Source organism: Populus euphratica, unplaced genomic scaffold (genome assembly GCF_000495115.2).
Source record: "Populus euphratica unplaced genomic scaffold, PopEup_1.0 scaffold4.1, whole genome shotgun sequence".
Taxonomy (NCBI): domain Eukaryota; kingdom Viridiplantae; phylum Streptophyta; class Magnoliopsida; order Malpighiales; family Salicaceae; genus Populus; species Populus euphratica.
In genome coordinates, this window is record NW_011499859.1 from 864611 (window position 1) to 874900 (window position 10290).

A 10290-nucleotide genomic window follows, 5' to 3' on the forward strand; every position below is an offset into this window, starting at 1 on the left:
AATATGCCAATGAGCTCCGAAGCCCGAGCTGCAGCTGAGAGGTTGACAGCCAGCCAGAAAAGCAATTGATGTTTACTGCCAGGTCTGCTCGGAGATCAATTCCAGAAAAACAACTGCGTATCCAACTATCAGCGAAATCATTTCACTTCGTTCGTTCAAAAACCTCTTCCATAGTTTTAAATATACAAGGGTTTTTACATGTCCAGATCATACAATAATCACCAACTCGTTACAATTCCTCTACCAAAACCTTTCCCTTGGATTCAGTTTTAAGTTCTGCTATCTGGAGATTTTTACCTGCTCTACAATCCAAAGCTGAACTTTTTTCTGCCCTTACGATGGCAGCTAGCGAGGACCAGGCTTCCCCTGGCTGCTCATGCACCCAACACATTATGAAATAGACCTTCTTCTCCGCAAGCTTCAGCTTACTCTTGATTTCTGTCTTCGACTTTCTCTTTTTCTCAGCTTTCAGCTCCTCCTCTCCAGCCTGAACCATCCTATGTAGATCACAGAGCAAGCAGATTAAAGCAGGGCCACCAAGTGACAGAATGTGTAATACATCTTCAACAAGACCCAATCCAAATTGCAATCCACCCATGTTTCTATACTCTGGAGAGCAAGTTCTCTCCAAGCAATATGACAGAGCTTCCAGGACGGTTTCGGGCTGGCCGGCTTGACCTAAGACAGAGGAGACATTCAATACCACTGTTGCTGACCCAATGGCATCTGACTGCCAATCTCCATTGTAGAGGCGTAGTGTGAAGCAGTAGCTATATATAATGTCAACCAAGTGAACGGCTAAGAAGGGTGATGGCTCTCTAGAAATAAGCTTCCTTACAGGAGGTAATGGAGCATCAGGGCCAGGAGGAATCTCACTGGGTTGGTCACCTGCACCATCATCTTGACGCGATGACAACGCTTCCTCTTTGGCAAGTGGGTGGATAAGTCTGGTTCCTTCCTTGCTAAGAGAGATGGTTCTAGAAGAAGACTTCAACCACCATGGATCCCATGCTTCGATCAACTTGCTGAGTTCTCCAGATGCCACAGCTCTTTGGAAACGTTTCTTCTCTTCTGCTGATAAATCATCATAATTGATTGGACCACCTGCAATGAGAAACAATACATCACTTCCATTAGCTTCTAAAGTTAAAGCATCAGAACACACCATTAAATAACACTCTAATTACAACCTAATGAGAGAGAAAATTCAGTTTAAATGGAAATGAACATATCTGAAGTACTGAATGACAGGCAAAGAAGAACAAATGAGAAGACATAAAAAAATTTACAAGAAAAAAATAGAAAATACAGAAAAACACACCAGACAACACCTTCTGAACAGTCTCCTCAGAAAGAACAGAATCTGTCAACAAATAAAATATGAGCAAAAGCAGGTCAAAGCCCTTCCATAACTAATTATAACATTTCAAAACATCGCACTAGTTATGCACAAACCAGTCCTCAAGATTTTACAATCTTATTTCACTAAAAAACAATTGCATGAGAGAAAGAAAAAACTACTAAATTCGCCCTTTTAGCAGTAGAATGCCACAAGGATCTCAGTAGCAAGAACCCAAAATAAACAGATTTCCTTACAATCCAATTCACTAACTTCAGAGTATGCATTGCAAAATTAGACAAAAATATGAATAAAGTTTGAGTTATAACCATACCATACTTCCAGGACTTGAATAAATTATATATAAATGCCACTTTACGCAACCCCTTCCTTCACGACCAAAAATTAACCTCATTCACCAATCAATTTCTAAATTCCAAAACTAAAGCTAGCATTACAACAAACTGAAACTGTCGCATTTTTCAAAGTTCTCCACCAACACAAGAAACCGAAATTGTCGCATTTTTCAAAGTTCTCCACCAACACAATTCTCAATAATAATAACAATAAAAAAAAAACTTTTTCCAGATATCATCATAATTAATTGAAAATTACCATCCTCATGATCGTCGTCGTCGTCATCCATGCTATCATCCATTCCCTCTTGCTCCTCAGAATGAAACCGTTTCAGAATATCAAGCATTTTCCGCTTCGTTTGCTCATCCGATTGCATCAGCTTCATCTCTTCCATCACATTTTCTCTCATAAACGACTCTGTGCACCTCTCACTATGCGACTGCACACACCGCGACAAAACCAAAATTAAAAAAAAAAAAAAAAAAACCCAATCATTACTCACATTGTTATTTTACCTTATAGCAGTGAAGAGAACAATAGCGAGAATTGCATCGAGGACACGTGTACTGTGAAAACTGTTTCTGGCACCTACACAGTCAGAAATTAAGTTAGAATAATAAACAACTTCATCACAGTGACTGGACGAGAGATCTAAGAGATTAAGAACGTACACGTGGCATATGAAGCGAGAAGGAGGATCGAGAGGGGAAGGATTTGAGGGTTTCTCTGAGGTAAGGATTGTGTCTTCCATTTTTAATTATAATTATTAGCACAAAATCAAAATAAAACCGAGAGAGGGGGGGAGGGGGAGGCTGTCCATTTTAATGGAAACCCCTAGAAAACTATGGGATTTTTTATTTTTATTTTTTTTCAGAGAGAGAGAGAGAGAGTTTTGGATCTCTGGGGTTTCACGGTTAATTTGAAATTGTTCAGAAATGGATCTGAGCCCATTTATGAGTGGGCTAGTGTGAGGCTGTAGTTGGCCCTCCTTTGTTTTTGTTGTAAAGAAAATACCCATAGATTTTCCCAACGAAAAGAGGAGGGCTGAGATGGACAGGGTCCGTTATTTGATTGGGCCTACAAATACACATCCATCAAATTAAAAAAAAAAACACACTCAAAACCTCATTATTGTTTAGACTCGTTGCATTGTACATTGTAATAATGTCTTTCCCCTTTATATCAAAAACCAAATGACCTATTTTTAAAAATCAAATGATATCTTATATAAAATTTATTGGTATAAAATTGATTGGTATTATAATGCTTTATTATTATTTTTACACTGTTAAATAATATAAATATTTTTAAAAGCAACAAGTTAAGAGCAATTTTTTTCCTTTTATCTTTTTTCAAATAAGGAAAGATTTGATTGCTCTTCAAGTAAAAAAAATTAAAAAAAAAAACATGTATGAGTATTTGAGTCTTTTCATAATGATTATCTTGTTATAATCTATTTGAATTATGAACAAATAAATCTTAAAAAAAAAATTAAAAAAAGAAAAAAAATTACGTTGTTCATGCTTTTCTAGCAACACGTGCAACATTTGATAGCCAAAAACATCGAACACCATGTCCGAACACCATGTCCTTTGATACTTATAATGGCAACACAGCTAATGAAATAGTATATGTAGTGATATACATTGTAGTTTAGTTATGATGAGATTTTTTTTATCCTCATTTTCTTTTCTTCCTTCTCTTCTTGTTGGATCAACCAAAATATAGAGTTGTTCTTTTATTTATGTTTTTCTTTCAATCATGGTTCTTGTTTTTTTTATTGGTCTTGATTTGTTTTTTTTTTTAATTACATCCCTTCTTATTTGTTTTTATTTAATTTTATATCAAATATGGTCCTCGTTTTCTTTATTAATATTGTTTTGATATTTTTCTTGATTTATTTATTTATTCAATTATGTCTCTCAATATTTTATTTTATTTTATTTTATCTTATTGACCAATCTTGGTCATCATTTTTTTGATTGTCTTTTTGTTTATCTTTTTTTTATTTAATTTCTTATTATTTTCTTTCAGTAGTTTTTATACTTGATTTAGTCCTCATTGTTTTGATTGTTATATGTTTTCTTTTTTAATTTTTTATTATTGAGAATTTTGCTTTGAGATTTTTTTTTGTTTTTGCCTTCTATAAGATCATCTCAATCTCATAATCTAGATCATTAATTTCAAATATTAATTCAATTTAACTTTGTTTCCTTTTTAAGTATTTTTTTTTAAATCATTTTCATCATCTGATATTAGATGATTGAACCTTAAACTTTTTAGGTCTTTTTAGTTATTGACTCGGGTCAATGGTTAGTCAAATTAACTTTGGTTTGACCTTTTTCAATGAATTAGGTTTTTTTTTAAGTTTTTTAATTTATTGAACTTCTATTTTTTTTTAGTTCTTTTAAAAAAATTAATTTTTTTTATTGCCGTTACATGTCGTAGATGATGGGTTAATAGAGTGAATCCATATTAGCTTGAGTTTTTTCTTCAATATTTTTTTAATTAATTATTATTTTAATTTTATCATTTAATATTGGCTTATTTAATCTTAAACTTTATAATTTTATTTATTTTTTATATAAAAATATCTTAATTTTTTTATATCAGGTTACATGTTAATAAAATTAAAGTACTTATATTATGGCGGCTTTCTCTTTCTTTTTTTCATGTGGTGGCTTTTCTTATCTTTACCTAAAAGTCAAGTTTTATCTTCAATATATTCCGAAAACTCTCATCATATCAACTTCATGACTAAAGATTATTATATGATCTTCAAAGTTTAAATACGGGTAAGCTATATTAGAGATTTCAGTTTCATAACTTGAACCTAATTGAGAGTCCTCTTGATACAGTGAACATCTTGAACTTAGACTCACTTGAAAGATGAACGAGCCTTTCACCTCTAAACTCCAATATTGGCATTATATACATGCATATATACGTACATAAACTTTAGTCCATGATAAGGTTAAGAACACAACTTAGCAGATGAGTTCTCATTCCAACTTGCATGGTTGCGGTGAAAAAATGAATTTATAATGTGATGAGATTAATTTTAAGGAAACCTCCAATTGGTTATCATATTAGAAAATCATTGAAAATTATGAACACCTCTAAAACAAGTTTCTCTTTGGCTCAGGGGACTTTCAATGCTTGAGAAATTAGAACCTGTTTTACCTTATATTTTATGGATTTATATAGCTATAAATCATGCTATCTTGTGCAAAGATGAGGGCAAAGTGGAGAAAACATTGTGATGCTAGATTTAATTAATATAACAATGCACTAACGAGTAGAAATTATATTATCATGTGGATCATATTCTGAACATTTTTTATACTGTTATGGGGACCTAGTTATGACGGGAGGATGCATTAAGTATTTAATGCTAAATGTTGATTTTATAGAGAGTTGGTGAAGGTTTTTGTGGTTGGGTTCCTCTTATCCAGCCTCGTGCCTTTGATCATGGTTATGTCCAGCCTTGTTGGGCTAGGTGGAGACTTCGAACACCATTTAAAAAGTAAATCGATCCTTGCCTCATGCTATGCTGGAGTAAGAGTAAATCAATTTTTTTATATAAAAAACATTTAAGCTTTGTTGATGTATATTCTAGTAGAAGTGTTTTTTTTTTTCAAATCATGTAAAAAATAATAAATATTTAAACTCAATTTTTTTATATAAACATTAAGGAAATAATATAATAGACTAATACAGGTTAATTTGTCAATCCACATGTCGATGTCGATGTCGATTTATGAGATCATGGTAACTCATAAAAAATATACCAAAACACATTACAAAACTCAATTTCTAATAAACTCAATCTTGAAAAATAAAATTGAAAAAATTACAATAGAAAAATATATAGAAAAAATGACATAAGTGAACCTAGGTTAGTTTATCAAATTTAGATCCGGGTTATGAGATTATGACAACTCAATAGAAAATAAATGAAAATAAATTATGAAGCATAATTTTTAATTAATTCAATTTTGAAAGATGAATTTGAAAAAAAATCAATTAAAAAAATACTCATAAAAATAACTCGTGTAAACTCGGGTTAACCCATTAAACTCATAATCTAGATCATATAATAAGGATATCCTCATAGAAAATAAATCAAAATATTTCACGAAACTTAATTCCTAATCAACTCATTTTTAAAGTATGAAATTAAAGAAAAATATCAATTAAAAATGAAGAAAAAAAACTTCAAGTTAATTTGTCAAATCTGTAATTTAGGTTATGAAATTGTAATAACAAGTATACAAAGTAAATTGAAAAAAAAACTATGAAATTTAATACCCAATAAATTTAAGATTGAAAGATAGAATTGAAATTGAGAAATCAATTAAAAATAACTTGAGTCAACTCAGGTTAACATGTAAAACTTATGATTCAAGTTATTATTAAAAATAACTCGAGTCAACTCAGATTAACATGTAAAACTTATGATTCAAGTTATAAGACAAAGATAATCTCACGAAACTTAATTCTCAATCGATCCAATATTAAATGATAAAATTAATAAAATAATACAATTAAAAAAAAATATAAGTCAACTGAATTAACTTATCAAACTTGTAGTTCAGGTTATAAAACTAAGATAACCTCGTAAAAATTAAATTAAAAAAAATTAAATATTTAAATTCTCAATAAACTTAATATTAAAAAATTAAAAAAATAATTAAGTTGGAAAAAAAATAAGAGTAAACAGTAAAAACTCATCTTTTTTAGTTTTTTGTTAATTAATTTTGGGTAATTGACTCGCTCTTTGGAAGTGGAACAGCTCATCCTAAGAATCAGAAGATGCATGCAATCACTTTGGATCCGCTAGTGCCTTCCATGACCCATGAGCTGTTGGGCTTGGATCTTGCCTCATGCGTTGAGTCACAAGCATGGCATTTAAGGTTTAAATCTCGAATCCATTAGGCATCAATTCATCAACCTCATAACTATAATTAAGAAATATTTAAAGTAGTCCTGTGATCTCACGAGCTTTTATTTATTTATGTCAATTGCTACATTGATTTTTACAGTGCATCCAGCCTGTCTAAATTGTTTCTTCTCACTGAAAATATTTGAAAAAACTAATATGGAAACTCAGACCCTTTCAAGAGCCTTCATGGTTTGCTGATCATCATTTTGTTGACTTGGTACAATTCTATTACTACTGGCTTGATTTTGTTTGGCCTTGTCATCAACTTCAGCCTTGAATTCTGCTACTTTAGCTAGTTCTTCAACCGTTTTGACAATATCTTGGATCCTTGACGAAATATCTATCAGAAAAGAAGCTAAAATTACTACTGGAAGAACTTCCAGGAGATGTATTGTGGAGGTTGTTTTCTCAGTTTTCTTGTTCCCAGGAAGTAAAAGTTCTGCTGGGCTAAGCAGATTTGAAAGAGATTTTATTTCGTTTTGGAGATCTTGCACTGCACTCCTCATTTCTTCAACTAAGAAATCTATGGAGGATGATTTTTTCAATGTCTTGATAGTTTTTGCCAGCTCTTTTATAACACAGGAAGAGGTGGAGCTCACTTTCAGGCAAACGTTGCTCATGTGCTTCTTTATGAACTCAGGGGCCTGTTTTCAGACATAGTAGTGTAGGGAAACAAAGAATTTGTCAGGACAAAAATCACAGGGTTAAAAAGTATTAAGCGAGAGTATAAAGAAAATTTGTCACCTGATTTTCTGAATCGATGCAGCTATTAAGAGCCTCAATGGAGTAGGCACAGCTGCGCATTGATGCACCGATTTTAAGGTATTGTTGCCATGGATGCTTGAAGCTGAAGCGACCATGTGCAGGCTCCAATCTAGCAAAATTGGCCTGCGTCAAAAACAGTGTCATCCACAACTTCAGTCAAACATTATGAGAATTATTATATATTTCGATTGATTTTATTCGCAAGTCCTGTCACGTACCATTGATTCCTCTGGGGTCTTGGAATTGAGCACACATTTGTAACCAAGCAATTTCTTGTCAGGATGTTTATCGCTGTCTTTAAGTTCGCCATTATGATCGAAATACTCTTCTACACAACCTGAAATGCGATGGATTTGATAAGCGAAACTGAAAATCTTCATTCATAAGGGTCTGCATGGTATGCCACTTACCATCTAAAGAGCCGGCAAGTTTGTCCATGTTGCGACAGATAAGAGCATGCAGCTCCTGACCAGCCCAGATGGGGCAAATAAACATTGTTACAAGGATGCATAAAGAAGTTCCGATGATAATCGTAGATATTCTTTGATGAGCCAGGGCAAATAATTTATCCACTCGATAACCAGAAACAGCAACCAAGCTGAAAGTGAGGATAAAGATCAAGGCTCCATAATCAAACCGAGCTTTCACCGAGGGAATAAATCTGGAGAAGGTTGCAGCAGAGGCTGAGGAGAAACGTGGTTAATTAACACTTGATTAGATAATTGTACCTCTTTTTTTCTCATAAAATAACTTCTAGTAAAATGTTAGTTCAAATTATATTAGATGCAAACCTAATAAGAAAACTGAAGCTCCAATGATTAGGGGCTCAAATTTCTGTCCTGACTGACTAGCCACCCAATGGACACCAAAGGCAAGAAATCCAGCAAGAGTTGTTCCAATCACTCTATTCAAACTTTTGGATATTGTTGCACCTGCAAGATAATCAGGTTAGCGTAAAATGGTTTAGCCTTTTGGGCCACTGGCTTAAAGAAAATTGCATAATTCATTAAAAAAAAAATTGTTTCCTTGTTTTCCTGTGATGTTTGATCCTCAAATAGTGGTTGACCAGTGACCATGGATGATGACATTTTACAGAGCTTTGGACATTGATTATTTAATGTTGCAACAAATCTGGAGTACTTACCTACATTATTTTCAAAGACTACCACGACTGTCATAACAGCCCACATAGCATTGCCACCCACACCTTCATACAAAGGTCTCGTGAAGTAAACGAGGGAGACAACAGTGAGTGCCATTCCTGCTTTTAGACAATGGATCACTTTTCTAGGGTCATCCACCCCTATATCCCATGCTTTGTTTAAGAACTTCCACACTTTCAAAACCAATCCTGCCATCAAACCCTTTAGCCCCATCCAAATTCTGCTGATAGGCCCTGTCTCTGGGACCAAACTCTTTGATGACCCATCTCCCATAGTTATTCTCCACTCCAATCCTCCTGTTTCCTTCTCCTGATGAGCCATATTTTACGCTTTACAGTGGTCACAACTATGTAGCATGTGATGGGATACCTTGAAATGAGATAGACAAGATTGGAGATATCAGAGAATTCTGCTATAAAGACTTGCAAATGAGTTAGTTACCAAGCACCCTATGGCCATGCAACGGGAAGGTGATGCTTGGATTGGAAGACCAATGCTGAATGACTATTGAGGTGAATATATACACACACACCCACACACATATATATAAAGGAGGTGCATGTTACTTTGCACTGAGATTTTGTTTATAATAAAAGGTGTTATCAGGATAGAAAAAATAAATATAAAATCCAATTACATGGAAATTCTAGGGGATCATTTTAAATTTTTTTTCTGGTAGGTAAAGCTGTGATTATTGTACAATCTCTCCCCCCCCCCTCTGGGTTAACTATAATGTGAGGGATTTTATTTAATCTATTATAGAAAAAGGTTAACTATAATGTAAGGGATTTTATTTAATCTATTATAGAAAAAATCAGATCCGTAACCCATCCTTGTTATCTTCATAAAGCCATTTCTGCTATGCAGAGAGACAGGATTCTTTTGTGACCTAAAAAAATTAGGATACCAGTTGACATTTGTGTCCCCAAAAATGAAAAGCTGAACGTCATTCCATGATGATTTGGTCCTTTGGATCATGGGAACCTCGCGTTTTATGTGTTCTGCTCAATACTTCTTCTAAGTGGATCATCGACCAGACTCCTCTCTGATTTGTCTCCTATAGATAAGAAAATTAGGACTCAGCACCAACCTAAGGTGAATCATTTCTATATATACAGATATTTCTGATGTGGGTATCCTGATTTAACAATTGCCATTGTGGTCCTATGCTACTGACCTACCAATGCTTTTTTGTGGCCCTGCAGTAGCTTCCTTTCATATTATGTGAAGGGCAATGCCTGTGCTCTGTTCCATCATTTGTACGGATTCTTGTGAGATTCACATGAAAATTATGGTTGTTTGTTTTAATTGAAAAATAGAACATAGCAGAGGAGTCAAGATTCATTGCCAAGATAAGCGTGGCAAAGTATTGATCTTACAAGGAATTGCCAGGCAATAATCTGCATGTTATTTCAAGTCCAGAAAACTAGTGTGACCAACTTGTTTCTGTGTAGTGAGTGCGCTAGAGTGTCATGTTTCACTTATTTTATCCACTTGTATACTAAATTAGCGATGGGAAATGACTTGTTAATGCTTCTGCTTTCAGAAAGAAACAAAGAATGTAACTCTGTCCCACTCTACATGACCAAATTGGTTACTATTCACAGAAATGTAGGTAAAATCATCAGACTATTTTTTATAGATCTTCTCTTATGTACAGCCAAGGCCTCAAATCTTTTCCATTTTGATCCACAGGAGAACATTACGCTTCTTTATCTCCT

At 33.6% G+C, this 10290-nt stretch overlaps 2 protein-coding genes across 3 annotated transcripts; both read right to left on the reverse strand.

Annotated features, from left to right (window-relative positions):
- Positions 1–126: 126 nt before the first annotated feature.
- On the reverse strand, positions 127–2575 carry LOC105124214 (HIT-type Zinc finger family protein). Of its 2 annotated transcripts, XM_011024133.1 has the most exons (5): positions 2368–2574; positions 2212–2284; positions 1955–2135; positions 1322–1363; positions 127–1104 (listed from the first exon to the last, which is right to left on the reverse strand). In XM_011024133.1, exons 1-5 carry the CDS (start codon positions 2445–2447, stop codon positions 230–232), a joined length of 1251 nt encoding a protein of 416 aa, XP_011022435.1. In that variant the 5' UTR covers positions 2448–2574; the 3' UTR covers positions 127–229. The 2 variants fall into 2 exon arrangements, with proteins under 2 accessions (XP_011022435.1, XP_011022436.1); XM_011024134.1 differs by lacking the exon at positions 1322–1363 and having other exon boundaries at positions 2368–2575.
- Positions 2576–6660: 4085 nt separating this feature from the next.
- On the reverse strand, positions 6661–9074 carry LOC105124215 (aluminum-activated malate transporter 10-like). Its single transcript, XM_011024135.1, has 6 exons — positions 8551–9074; positions 8198–8338; positions 7817–8089; positions 7625–7743; positions 7386–7529; positions 6661–7285 (listed from the first exon to the last, which is right to left on the reverse strand). Exons 1-6 carry the CDS (start codon positions 8888–8890, stop codon positions 6806–6808), a joined length of 1497 nt encoding a protein of 498 aa, XP_011022437.1. The 5' UTR covers positions 8891–9074; the 3' UTR covers positions 6661–6805.
- Between the last annotated feature and the right edge of the window lie 1216 nt (positions 9075–10290).

Excerpts from the sequence above, each read along its gene's own strand:
- LOC105124214 (XM_011024133.1), bottom strand. The coding sequence starts at position 2,447 with ATGGAAGACACAATCCTTACCTCAGAGAAACCCTCAAATCCTTCCCCT. Across the intron at positions 2,285-2,367 it reads TCTCGCTTCATATGCCACGT|GTGCCAGAAACAGTTTTCAC; the intron begins GTACGTTCTTAA and ends CTGACTGTGTAG. Across the intron at positions 1,105-1,321 it reads TGTTCAGAAGGTGTTGTCTG|GTGGTCCAATCAATTATGAT; the intron begins GTGTGTTTTTCT and ends TTCTCATTGCAG.
- LOC105124215 (XM_011024135.1), bottom strand. The coding sequence starts at position 8,890 with ATGGCTCATCAGGAGAAGGAAACAGGAGGATTGGAGTGGAGAATAACT. Across the intron at positions 7,530-7,624 it reads AGACCCCAGAGGAATCAATG|GCCAATTTTGCTAGATTGGA; the intron begins GTACGTGACAGG and ends TTTTTGACGCAG. Across the intron at positions 7,286-7,385 it reads GCATCGATTCAGAAAATCAG|GCCCCTGAGTTCATAAAGAA; the intron begins GTGACAAATTTT and ends GTCTGAAAACAG.